At 54.9% G+C, this 13,609-nt stretch overlaps 1 protein-coding gene across 2 annotated transcripts in view; it reads left to right on the top strand.

Annotated features, from left to right (window-relative positions):
* The window catches only part of LOC123401421 (UDP-N-acetylglucosamine transporter ROCK1), a 32,388-nt gene extending 18,779 nt beyond the window's left edge, over window positions 1–13,609 (top strand). The window contains exons 4-7 of one of the 2 annotated variants that reach the window (XM_045095220.1): window positions 4,635–4,725; window positions 4,903–5,046; window positions 13,037–13,111; window positions 13,201–13,609. In XM_045095220.1, the coding sequence (XP_044951155.1) occupies window positions 4,635–4,725; window positions 4,903–5,046; window positions 13,037–13,111; window positions 13,201–13,362 (472 nt within the window). In that variant the 3' untranslated portion in view covers window positions 13,363–13,609. Of the gene's footprint in view, window positions 1–4,634; window positions 4,834–4,902; window positions 5,047–13,036; window positions 13,112–13,200 lie in introns of both variants that reach the window. The other variant, XM_045095219.1, reaches the window with a different exon arrangement.

The following is a 13,609-nucleotide window of genomic DNA, read 5'->3' as shown; positions in this document are numbered from 1 at the left end:
CTGGTGGCGAAGCGAAGCGCCCAGGGGCGGGCGCGCTAGTGGTTGCGGCGCTGGTGCCAGGAGCGACGCAACTCGTGGGCCTCTGCAGGATCGTGGGAGGGGCGGGTTCGCTGCAGTCGGGGGACCCCGCAGCTGGCACGGACAAAGAAGGCCCTTCCAGAATCGGCGCAGGATCAGCAGGCCAGGCAGCGGATGTGGCATCGGGCGCGGGCCCAGCTGCAGTCGTGCGGGCGGGCGGGGGCACAACAAGCGCGGCTGGCTCGGAGGGAAAGGAGGCATCGCTTCCCGCCCTCTCCTCATTGGCGCGCACGTGGGGCCGCGGCGATTGGTCAAGAGGGGCGCATGGTAGGACGGGCGCGACAAAGGTGAGCAAAGCTGCGCTTTGCCCCGACCGGGCGACAGATGGGGCTGGCGCGTCCGTCCCCTCAGGCAGCGGTGCTGGGCCCTGGCGCAGATGGCAGCGATCCCGACGGGGCATGGGATCAGCCGCTGCAGGAGCGGACCTGACCGGATCTTCCTCGGTCGTGGTGGGTGCGCCAGAATTCGAATTGGCGGGCGCTTCGAGACCACCATCGGCTAATGACAACCCGCCAGCTGTCCCGATGCCATCAGCCGCGCCGTCACCGCTCGTAGAATTGGCTGCTTTTTGCGTCGGGGCCACGGGCAGAGCAACTTTGGGCAGGCCTTTAGTGCCCCCCTTCCTTTCCTGACGCCGTGACGGGAACCAGCGGGGCCTGCTGACCTGGCCATGTCAGCATCCCCTTTCGCTTTGGAGGCGTGATCTGCGGCGGCGCCGCCGAGGACGGCTAGGATGCCACCGTACCAGCCCATTGGAGCGGTCGGAGTTGTTGTGAGCGTGCAGCGCCGACGCGTCGACTGCCATACCGTCGGCCCGGCCGCTCTGTGCCTCTTCCGTATGTCGGCGTTTGCGGCCGCGACGGCGCGCGCGCCCTGGACCGGGGCCCTGACCTTTGCCAGGGCCGTGCCGCCCACCTGTGTCATCCGCATCGCCGCCGTTACTTCCAGTGGCCTAAGAGCCGGCCGGAGCGGCCCGGATCAGCTCCGCCTTGGTAAGAGCGATGGATGCAGGGAACGTGAGGGTTCTGATGGACGGCGCCTCCGAGGGCACGCGAGAGGGCAGTTGCTCGACGATCTCCAGGACCGCGGCGCGCCTGATGTCGGCGGGGTCGTGCGCCCGGCCGGAGAGGCGGAAGACGGCCAGGTCGTCGCGGGAGCGTGTGCGGGGGTGCAGTCTCTCAATCCAGCAGCTGCCGCCTGTTGGCTTTGGATCGCTAGATAACTCCCAACGCTACGACGTGTATGTGCAGCAAAGCTAACAAGCAAGCAAGCTAGCAGCTTGATGGATTAGCAAAGCTAACAAGCAAGCAAGCTAGCAGCTTGATGGTTTCTGCATGCAACGTACGCGACGCGAAGCTAGCTCGAACGCGCTGAATCGATGTATGGCCACAGGCTCGTGTCGAGCCTGTCGAACTTTGTATTGTTATGGCCACAAGCTCGTGTCGAGCCTGCCGAACTTTGTATTGCTTTTCGTTTTTCTGGTGTTACAAGCAACGCCCCTAGGGTGCCTTTTATATACGTCCACAAGGGACTATGGAAATAGACTAGGACTAGGTATCCTAATACTACTAGGACTCGGTTTGGCTTTCTTTCCTAATCCTACAGGAACAACATGATTAACTTCTACATTCACCTCCTTAATCTTGTTGCTTGACTTCACTTCTTGCACTCCGACTTTCTTCCTCATCTCGATGAACTTCTGTCGACCGAGGGACTTGGTGAAAATATCGGCAAGTTGGTCTTTCGTGTTCACATGTTGAACCTCGATCAACCCTTCTTCAATGCACTCCCGGATATGGTGGAACCGGTATCTATGTGCTTGCTGACTTGCCGCCCTTCTTCACCTTGTCGCCGTTCTTGTTCGCCTTTGGTAACCCGACCTCCGAACCAAAAGGCGATTGGTTTGAAGTGGGTTTACAAGTTAAAGGACAGGGAGGGTGCCATTGTGAAGTACAAGGCAAGACTCTTTGCTAAGGGCTACGTACAACGTCAAGGAGTTGACTATGATGAGGTGTTTGCACCGGTTGCTCGACTCGAGACGGTGAGAGTGCTCCTAGCTTTGGCAGCACAAGAGGATTGGAAGGTTCGTCATATGGATGTTAAATCCGCCTTCCTCAACGGTGATCTCACAAAGGAAGTGTACGTGGAACAACCCCTCGGCTACGAGAAGAAAGACGAACAAGCGAAAGTTTACAAGCTCAAGAAGGCACTTTACGGACTAAAGCAAGCGCCAATAGCTTGGAATTTAAAGTTAGACCAAGGTGTGGTCACGCTCGGGTTCAAAAGATGTGCCCTTGATGGTTCGAAAGACAGTCTACCAAGCACCGACGAACATGTGAAGGTTGAAGACACGACCAACGAAAAGTATTGCCGTCAAGCTACCAATGAGTCGATGGCAGCAAAGCCGGTGAATGGGACGCTATAGGGAACGACGAAGGCAACGCCAAGGATGAAGCCTACGAGTATTCATGTTTGGGATCCAGGTCGTAACGAGGACGTCCTGCTTAGGGGGTGAATGTTAGAGTTAAGCATGAGTCCTAGTATGATTGGTATTCTAATCCAAGTAGGATTAGGAATACTAAATCAGCTCGGTTAGTTGCCAGGCTATGTTCAGCATATATATATATATATATATATATATATATGCGTGTACCCCGTCCTTGTAACATAACCAGATCAAGAAAGATCAAAAGTAATAGAAAGTTTATCAGGCTCGAGACAAGCCTGTAGCAATACATCGAAAGTTTCCACGTTCATCGAGAGAAGCCGAGCCGTTCCGCCGAGTTCTAGTTAGCCTGGTTCACGTCTACGTACGCGGCACTACGTGCATGTGCGTGGCTATTGTTGATCAAATCCATCCACCTGGTTGCTAGCTTGCTAGCTTTGCATGTACGTGTGTGTGCTGCTGCTCTGGTGATTTGATCTAGGGATCAAAAGCCAACACCGCCCAGCACGTGTTCGGCGGTGGAGAGGTGCCAGGCATGGGCGGGGATGCCACGGAGCTCCAACTCGACGCGGTACTCGAGCCCTCCGGCACCGGCGTGAGCGAGCTTGCACCAGGGCCGAAGCGAGAGCGCGAAGCGCGTCGAGCTGATGAAGTGCTCGCCTCGGAGCCGCCGCATGGTCGCCAAGGAGGTTGCCCGTGACAGAGGCCACCATCGCACGGGCGATCTCTGCCTCATCCATCTCCTCGGTCTACGCCATGAAGACGCGTGTGGGGCCATCCTGGAGCGGCGGCCGGGCCAGGGCCAGCGTGGACGCCGGGGCAAGGGTGGGAGGCGGGGGCGGGGGAGTCGCCCGGGGGCGTGCTGCAGGATGAGAGGCTCTGGCGGGGGCACCGCGAGGGGGCCAAGGCTGCGGGTCCGCGGCGCCACGGGGGGAGCGCGTTGGCGCGACGGCGGGCCGCCGGCCACCGCAGTCGCGGGATGCATGACCGGACGCGAGACAACGCCGGCACTGTATGTCATTCGGGCAATCCCGCACACAGTGCCGGTGATCGAGGCACCGGAAGCAGAGGCCCGCAAGCTCCTCTGGGGACGGGCTGCGACGGCGCGAAGACGAAGGCTTGGGGAGCGCATCCTGACGCGGGCGGTGGCGGCGCTCCCGACGGCGGGGCTGCCGGAAGCCGTCGGCGTCGGGCACCGGTCCGCCCGAGACGCGGTGAACCTCCGAGCGGGGACCGAGGCGATCCTTGGCGGGTTGGCGGGCAGCAGGCGCGACACGTCCAGGGGCGCCGGCGGCCGGCGGGGCGCGGGCGACGTCTCTGTACGAGTGCGCCGAAGATTCGCTCTCCGAACTGGACCAACGCTCCCCGTAGGAGACACGCTCGCCGGAGAGGGTCGTTCGGCGGTCGACAGGGTCAGCCACCACCGGGGCCATGGCGCAGGGGCTGGGGGAGGGAGGGAGGGGGCGCGGGGAGGGCCTGCCGGCGGGGGACGGCGGCAGCAGCACGGCTAGGGAGCTAGGCTAGGAGGTGGGAGTGGTGCGGAGCGGAGCCATCTTTTCGCTGATGGATTTCAATTCGGCCCTTTAAAAAAAAAAGAAAATTCTCAGAAGGTGTTTTATCCTCAACCAAGGGTAATATAGGGTTAGTCCGGCAATGAGTCCAAGTTATTTTATAGCACCACTGGTTTTTGGGCTGATTTATTTATGCCCATTTCTGTGTTGCTATTTTGTAGTACTCCTTGAGAAAGGATGAAATAAGCAGACTTGACCTATCCCTGCTATTTGTCAGAATTCTGATTCGGCTGATTCCCTGCTTAATGTTTGTGTTTCATTCTTACATTTAAGGAGTTGCCTCTTTCTTTATAAAAGTAAGTGCAATGTCTTTTGTGTTCCACATATCCCATTGGTTTGATCCATGTGGGGCAGAACAAATCTTGTCAATTTATTTTATGGGCGAATAAACATGTGTAATTGCGTTCTCTTTTTAATAACGTGTTGGGTGGTGCTTAGTACCCTCGGTATCATTGTTTTTCTAGTCACTGTGCGAATAGATATCTATCTGGAGTGGTTTCATACTCATGTGGTTGATTTCTTTTGGGGCCATTTTGCAGGCAAAAACAATCACCCAAACAAATTTTAGCATTAGCCCTCTTAATCACCGCGTCTGTCCTTTTAAGCATTGGGGAGAGTAGCAGGAAAGGTGTAAGTGGTGGTAGCTCCGATTATGTCTTACTCTATGGAATCATTCCTGTTACTGTTGCATCTGTTTTGTCTGGTTTGGCATCTTCGTTATGTCAGTGGGCATCTCAGGTTAGAATCGTCATTTACTTTCCAAGGAGCAGTTTATCACCACCATTAACATTGTTTCAACCATTGCAGGTTAAAAAGCATACATCCTACATGATGACTATCGAGATGTCATTTATTGGGAGTATGTGCTTGTTAGCAAGTACCTTTCAGTCACCAGACGGAGAAGCCCTGCGAATATATGGTTTTTTCCATGAATGGACTTTATGGACAGTGGTGAGTACTCTTTTATTATTTTGTTATGCCTTGTTTCCTCTTGCTGTTGGGTCAATTTGAGAAAAAAAAATAGTACAATGCATTACAAACCCATAAGATCAAGATCATAATCATAATCATAATCATAATATAGTTGTTATGACCGGCGTGACTTATAGCCGGAGGAGGTCCAATGGGCCCGTTTAGTTAAGGGCTTAGCCCAAGTTATCTTAATTAAGTTAGGGGCTTAGCCCAAGTTTTCTTATTTCTATTACCTTAGAACTTATATAAACAGTTGTAAGACACCTTTTGGAATTAAGCAATAAGACAATTCTATTGCCCGGCTCCCAAGAGCCGGGCGGCGTCCTCGTCTCCTCTAACCTCCCTCTTACCCTTATAACCTAAGGCAGAGGGCCGGTAGAACCCTAGTTTCTACCAGTTTGGTATCATGAGACTCTGGTTCGATCATGTCATCACCGCCGCCCGCCTCCACCGTTGCGCCGCCCCCCCCCCACCACCACCCCGATGATCACCACGGCCGGCGGCCCGTACCGGCCTCTTCTGCCGCGACGCCTCCTGCCGTCCTCACCCCGGAAGAGTTGACCGGCGCGATCCACGACCTCGCTACCGCCGTCCAGGGCATCCGGCTATACCTGGCCGCGCACTACGGGCCGCGCCACCACCAGCCAGCGTCGGCCCGTCCTGGCTGCCTTGGCAGCAGCCGCCGCGCTCGCTTGGCCGCTGCAGCTGCCTCCGCCACCCTCGGTGGGGCCGCGGCAGCCGACCCTACAGCTGCCGCCGCCGACTCCCATCACCACCGGGCCGGGCCCGACCGCCGCGCCGAGGGTGCCGCTCAACCAGCTTAGGTACTCCCCTCCCCGTCGCCGCTACCAGCCTGGGTGACCGAGTCGTCACAACCGGTCTACACGACGGCGTCGGCGCCGCCGCACACCCAGTACGGTAGGCCCTCCAGCTTTGCCGTCCACGACGGGTACCCGACGCAGACCCCTCCGCGCCGACGAGCCATACCACCAGGGCGGCCCTACCCACACGCCGCCGCGCTTCACCAAACTGGACTTCGCCACCTACGACGGCACCGAGGACCCCCTGAACTGGCTCAACCAATGTGACCAGTTTTTCCGGGGCCAACGGACACTGGCGTCGGAACACACCTGGCTTGCTTCGTATCACCTCCGAGGCGCCGCACAGACGTGGTATTACGCTCTGGAACAGGACGAGGGCGGCATGCCCCCTTGGGAGCGTTTCCGCGAGCTCTGCCTCCTGTGCTTCGGGCCCCCGATCCAAGGGAGCCGGCTGGCGGAGCTCGGTTGCCTTCCCTTCACCTCCATGGTGCAGGACTTCGCCGACTGCTTCCAGGCCCTAGCGTGTCACGCGCACGGCGTGTCGCCTCGTCAGCGGGCCGAGCTATTTGTGGGCGGACTGCCGGATCACATCCGCGTGGACGTCGAGCTCCGCGGACCGCAAGACCTCCAGACGACCATGTATTACGCCCAAGCCTTCGAGCGTCGCACGCAGGCGGCTCCGGCTCGTGGCGCCCGACAGCCAGGCCGACCGGCCCATACAACACCATCACCAGGCGACCGCCCCCGGGCCCGATGGCGGCCCCCGCTCCGGCCGTGCCACGAGCCTTCCGTCGACTCACCCCGGCCGAGCAGCACGAGCGCCGTCGCCAGGGGCTTTGCTATAACTGCGACGAGCCATACGTACCAGGCCATGTATGTCCGCGCCTCTTCTACTTGGAGGCGGCCGACTACGTCGAGGAGGACACCGCCACCGATGGGCCCGGTGACTTGCCTGACCCAGTTGCAGTTGACGCCGCCCCGGCACCCGCTTCGGCGACGGCTCTTGTGGTATCCCTCCACGCGCTCGCGGGCATCCGAGACGAGCAGACTATGCTCTTGCCAGTGATCATCAACGACGAGCGCCTGGTGGCCCTCCTGGATATGGGCTCCACACATAACTTCCTGCCCGAGTCGACGATGCGCCGCTTAGCGCTCTAGCCGACGGCGGGAGCAACTTCGGGTCACCATGGCTAACGGCGACCACCTCCGGTGCCATGGGATTGCCCGAGACGTGCCTGTCACCATCAGCGACGAGCACTTCACCATCACGTGCGCCGGCATTGATTTGGGCTGCTTCGACTTCATCCTCGGCGTCAACTTCTTGCGGACCCTCGGCCCCATTCTCGGGGACTTCGACGCCATGACGATGACTTTCTGGCGCCTGGGTCGCCGCATCCAGTGGGCGGGCGTGGGTGGTGCCTCCCCAGCGACATCGCAGCTTCAGCTGGCAGCGACTGACACATGGCCTGAGCACCCCCTGTTGGATCATCTCTTGCAGCAGCACCGCGACCTCTTCGACAAACCTCAGGGCCTTCCGCCAGCCCGGGCGTATGACCACCGCATTCATCTCCTGCTGGGCACAGCGCCGGTTGCGGTGCGCCCCTACCACTACCCCCAGTTGCAGAAGGACGAGCTAGAGCGGCAGTGCGCACTCATGCTCGCTTTGGGCATTATCCGGATCTCCACATCGCCGTTTTTGGTGCCGGTCCTCCTCGTCCGTAAGTTGGATGGCACGTGGCGCTTCTGCATCGACTACCGTGCCTTGAACGCCCTAACGCTCAAGGACAAATTTCCTATCCCAGCCGTCGACGAGCTTTTGGACGAGCTACATGCGGCGCAGTTCTTCACCAAGCTCGACCTCCGTTCGGGCTACCTAAAGGTGCGGATGCATCCAGACAATACCGCGAAGACGGCGTTTAGGACTCATCACACTCACTTTGAGTTCTGGGTGATGCCTTTTGGCCTCTCCAACGCTCCGGCAACCTTTCAGGCCTTGATGAACGACGTCCTCTGCCCCTACTTGCGTCGGTTTGTGCCTGTCTTCTTTGATGACATTCTTATCTACAACGCTTCTTGGGCAGAGCACCTTCAGCATGTCGCCATCGTCTTCAACGAGCTTCGAGCGCATCATCTTCATCTTAAGCGCTCGAAGTGCTCGTTTGGCACGCCTTCAGTAGCCTACCTCGGCCATGTCATCTCGGCCCGAGGGTGTGGCTATGGACGCCGACAAGGTGGCGGCGGTTGCGGCATGGCCGACACTGCACTCGCCACTGGCTCTCCGCGGCTTCTTGGGCCTCGCGGGGTACTACCGGAAATTTATTCGGGAGTTCGGCCTCATCGCGTCTCCGCTCACGCGCGTGTTGGGACGCGACGCCTTCGCCTAGGATGCGGAGGCCACGGAGGCGTTCGAGGCCCTCAAGCAGGCCCTCACGACGGGTCCCGTCCTTCAGATGCCCGACTTCGACCAGCCATTCATGGTGGACTACGACGCCTCCGGTGTGGGGTTCGGCGCTGTCCTTCATCAGGGCGACGGACCGCTTGCGTTCTTCAGCAGGCCTTACGCCGCTGGCGACTGTATCTTTGGGGGTGGTCGTTCCGGATTCGCACGGATCACTACAACCTTAAATTCTTATTGGACCAAAGGTTGTCTACCATTCCCCAGCACCAGCGGATCAGCAAGCTTTTTGGCTTCGACTTCACCGTGGAGGCCGGCGCCCTGGCCGAGCCGTGGCGCTTGGCGGATGGGTTGCTCCTACATGGGCGTCGCCTCTTTGTGCCGGATCACGGCGATCTCCGTCACCAGGTCCTGCTGCTGGCCCACTCGGCCGGCCACGAGGGTGTGCAGAAGACCCTCCACCGTCTCCGCGCTGATTTCTACATCCCCGGTGATCGGGCCTTGGTCCGGGACTGGGTGCTGTCTTGTGTTACGTGCCAGCGTAACAAGACGGAGAGACTGCGTCCGGCTGGGCTGCTGCAGGCCTTGGAGGTGCCCTCTCAAGTCTGGGCCGATATCTCCATGGACTTCATCGAGGGCCTCCCAAAGGTGGGCGGCAAGTCCGTTATCCTTACGATGGTCGACCGCTTCTCCAACTACGCCCACTTCATCGTGCTTGGCCATCCCTACACGGCCGCCTCCATGGCTTGTGCCTTCTTCGACGGAGTTGTCCGTCTCCACGGGTTTCCGGCTTCGATCGTCAGCGATCGGGACCCGGTGTTCATGGGGCATGTCTGGCGTGATCTCTTCCGCCTGGCGGGAGCCCGCCTGAGTAGGGCCTTCCACGACGGCCAACGGCCAGTCCGAGGTGGTGAACAAGGTGATCGCCATGTATTTGCGTTGTGTTATAGGTGACCGTCCCCGTGCATGGGTGGATTGGCTGGCATGGGCGGAGTATTGCTACAACACCTCTTATCACTCCACCCTGCGCGCCACGCCGTCCGAGGTGGTCTATGGCCGACCGCCCCCGCCTATCCTGCCGGTTGACCCTGAGTCGGCTCGGACGGAGGCGGCGGGCGACCTGCTTTGCAGCCGGGACGAGATGCTTGCAGAGGTGCGCCAACGCCTTCTCCAGGCTCAGCAGCTGTCCAAGCGCTACCACGACGATCATCACCGCGACGCAGAGTTTGCGGTGGGCGACTGGGTGTGGCTACGCCTCCTTTACCGCTCCACGCAGTCCCTGGACCCGCGCGCTAAGCGCAAGCTGGGCCCTCGCTACGCAGGGCCATTTTCTATGGTGGAGCGCATCGGCAAGGTGGCCTACCGCCTGCAGTTTCCGGCCGAGGCTCGCATCCATGACGTGTTCCATGTGGGGTTGCTGAAGCCCTTCCATGGAGAACCACCGGCAGCAACACCGGTGCTACCTCCTACCTCCGACGGACGACTCCTTCGGGGACCGGCAAAGGTGTTGCAGGTGCAGCTACGTCGCGGAGTGTGGCGCTTGTTGATCCAGTGGCAAGGTCTTCCGGAGGAGGATGCCACTTGGGAGCAGCTTGACGAGTTCCGCCAACATTTTCCAGACTTCCAGCTCGAGGACGATCTGTTTGCGCAGGCTGGGAGAGATGTTATGACCGGCGTGACTTATAGCCGGAGGAGGTCCAATGAGCCCGTTTAGTTAAGGGCTTAGCCCAAGTTATCTTAGTTAAGTTAGGGGCTTAGCCCAAGTTTCCTTATTTCTATTACCTTAGAACTTATATAAACAGTTGTAAGACACCTTTTGGAATTAAGCAATAAGACAATTCTATTGCCCGGCTCCCAGAGGAGCCGGAACCCTAACCCTAGCCACCGCCTCCACTACTCGCCGCCACCTCCTCCCTGCGCCGAGACGGCGCCATCGCGCCGGCCGTGGCGCCCTCGTCTCCTCCAACCTTCCTCCTACCCTTATAACCTAAGGCAGAGGGCCGGTAGAACCCTAGTTTCTACCAATAGTATTTTAGTTGCATAAAATAAACCGGATCATAATCATAATCATAGTCATAATATAGTATTCTAGTTGCATAAAATGAACCGGCATTGAGATGGCTAAGTAAAGTGCGACAGAACCTGACAGTACACCTGAACTAGTTCCTGCCTCCCTTTTTGATGAGGGGATGAAGTTATGTCCTCCCAAAATATGTATTGAAATTTGTAAGTTGCAACATGATTGTATTCCGACTTTGAACACTGCCAGTCATGATTTTTTTTAATTAATCCGTCATGGGATTGGCTAAGTGTCAAAAGCTTCATCTGCAATCTGTTTCCACTTTGCACCCAAGGGGATTTCAGTCTCTGCTATTGCCATTGTTTACGACAGTGGAAGAATCTGGGTAACTACTTCAATAGAGATGGCCAGATGGCATGACATAGGGCGTTGAGGAGTAGAAAATGTGTCGGGGAGCAAGGACATAATAGATTGTTCAACTACTAGTATTGATTGATTACTAATTGATACATGCAGTGCCCCTTTTTTAGTCTTTAGAAATGGGCCATTGATCTGCGAGTCGTATGGCCACTGCTTCCCTTTGTGATACTACAATTTTATATGCTAATCATTTGAGATAAAAGAGAAATGTTTGAACTGGTTTACAAGAGCATCACTAACATATCCAATACACACAATTTCATTTCAAATGATGATCTGGGCCATTCATGATCAGGAAGGACCATCGACTTCCCTTTGTGGTACAATTTCATGCTATTTACTTGAGTTAATTACTAGTAAAAATGTCCGTGCGTTGCAACGGGTAAAAAAAAGCACACGCCTTATCCCAATAAACATGGCTCGAGTCTCATCAGAGTACACATCCTCTATTTCACATAGAACCCTATCCATTTTGACCTTTATTGTCCTTCCCGCCTTTGTTGACAATGGCAACAATTTCCACCTGATCAAACAATAAGCGTATAACTTTACCGACCAGCTGGGTGATATAATAAAAGTAAATAAGAATGTGTCGCACACAACTTTATGATATCTTGCAAGAAAAAATATGAGAAAAAAACTTTATTGATGCAACGCATTGGTACACATGGATATTTTGAGATACATTATCTTAACATGTCATCCTTTTTGCCAATAATATTTCTAAACAACACACATTTGAGTTCGTACACAATACGTAATAGTAATCCAACGTTTTTTTGCGGAAGGTTATTGTCACAAAATCACATTAACTTGTTCCTCCTATTCCATGCGAAAAATAGTTGCTGCCTCGTACATAAATAAACCATGATAAGGGAAAAAGTGAACTATAAGTATAAATAGAGAAGAAGGCTTCATATACGTGGCACAAATTTGTGCATATTTGCTGTTCTGTGCTTCAGCAGGTGAAAATCAACAACCCCATGTAAAAAAGCTAATCAGACATTGCAAGTATGTGAGCAGAGGCAATGACGTTACCAAGGAAAAATCGCACCAATGCATGAGCTTTGAACACTCGCACCGCACGAACACATATCCAGCATCCCAACGTGGGTGTCTGGCCAGTGAAGGCGCTACCCTGCGAGCGGTTGAAGTCCTACCCACCGGCCGTCGTCTTCATCCGTCCGGTCAGCGCCCCACCTGCCTTCCTGGCTCCTCCCTCGTCCACATGCCTCTCCTCCTGTCAGCGGTTGGCGGTTCCTTCGACCTCATCCGCCAGCACCCTCCAGCAGCCGGTTGTGTGGGACGACCAGGCGGCTCATCGCTCATGCAGTACACGCACGCGGGCGAGAGGCTCTAACGAGAAGATGTTGAGCGTCCTCGCTCCTCCCTCGTCCAGACGCCTCTCCTCTGTCAGCGGTTGGCGGTTCCATCGACCTCATCCGCCAGCACGCTCCAACAGCCTGCTGTGTGGGACGACCAGCCGACTCGTCGCTCATGCAGTCCACGCACGCGGGCGAGCGACTCTAGCGAGAAGATGTTGAGCGTCAGCGAGGCAGCTGCCTTCAAGGTTGAACCAGACGACGATGCTCATGCCGTCGGGGCTCGAACTCTCTTGCGACGCCGAGTTGATAGTCTCCATGTTGGTGGTGCTCATAATTCCCTTGCGGCGTCGAGTCCTACACCTTTGCGTTCATGATTTTTCTGACTTCCATCGATTCTATCTAAGTGTGGAGTTCTTTGATCTGTAGATATTTATGGGTAAATTAGGTCCAAACCGTGATGGATTAGGTTTTAATTTCATTGGAATATATCACCTCGCACTCTAGGACAGTTTTTTTTTGGAAAACGCGCCTAAACCATCGTTAGTTTACGTTGCAGGCTGAGTCCAACCTGAACGTTCCCGGTTCAGAGTCCTGCCTAGCCTAAACATACTTTTTTTATCCACCGGGATGGGGGCACAATTACTTGGTAGGCTGAGGCAATGGCCTAGTAATGAGGCGAACACCCTTTTTTCTAGACTTCGGGTTTATTTTCAGAAAGGTGATGGACTTTTTTGCAAAATATCAATGACGGACTAAGAATACCTATTTCTTTTATTAGTAGGTATATAGATAGGAAAACTTACAAAAATCTTCACAATAATTTTAAAGTGCGTCTGTAATATATCCAAATATACATAGTTTCAATTCAAAAGATGATTTATGGAAAGTATGAAAAATGATGTACGTTATATGAATCTGTAAACCTCAACAGTATTGATCATGAATCATCACTAATTTGTGGGCCAGTAATCTTCATTCATTTACTCAGATACCAGTGTTAATGAATGCCGTCGGTGGGATTCTTGTTGGTCTTGTCACATCTTATGCAGGAGGTGTTAAAAAGGCAAGTGCTTGAACTACCACTAAATGGAATACACCCTCCTTTCATTTGGACCGAAAATTGATCTATCCTTCCTTTTTTTTTCTTATCAGGGTTTTGTCATTGTCCTAGCTCTCCTTGTAACTGCATTACTCCAGTTTATATTTGATGGGAAGCTGCCATCACTGCACTGCCTGGTGGCACTACCACTTGTTATGACAAGCATATTCATTTACCAGAAGTATCCGTACGTTGATAGAAAGAAGAAAGACTGATAAACATGCTCGTCAGTGAAAGGTTTTACTTAGCATTAACTCAACATAATACTGACAAGTATTTTATCCCACGGAAGTTGAGGTTCGTACTGAGAAAATGGGGCCATATTTGACCTCGAAGAGTATCTATTCATGAAACGATGTATCAACCATCTGTTGATTCCCACTCTCAATTGAATTATTACTGGCTTCATTAAACATGTAATTGGTTCCAGTTATAATTTTATGTTGGTTGTATTCTCTTTTA

Source organism: Hordeum vulgare, chromosome 6H (assembly GCF_904849725.1).
Source record: "Hordeum vulgare subsp. vulgare chromosome 6H, MorexV3_pseudomolecules_assembly, whole genome shotgun sequence".
Taxonomy (NCBI): domain Eukaryota; kingdom Viridiplantae; phylum Streptophyta; class Magnoliopsida; order Poales; family Poaceae; genus Hordeum; species Hordeum vulgare.
Note: the sequence above shows the minus strand (reverse complement) of the source record. Positions and strands in the feature narration are given on the sequence as shown.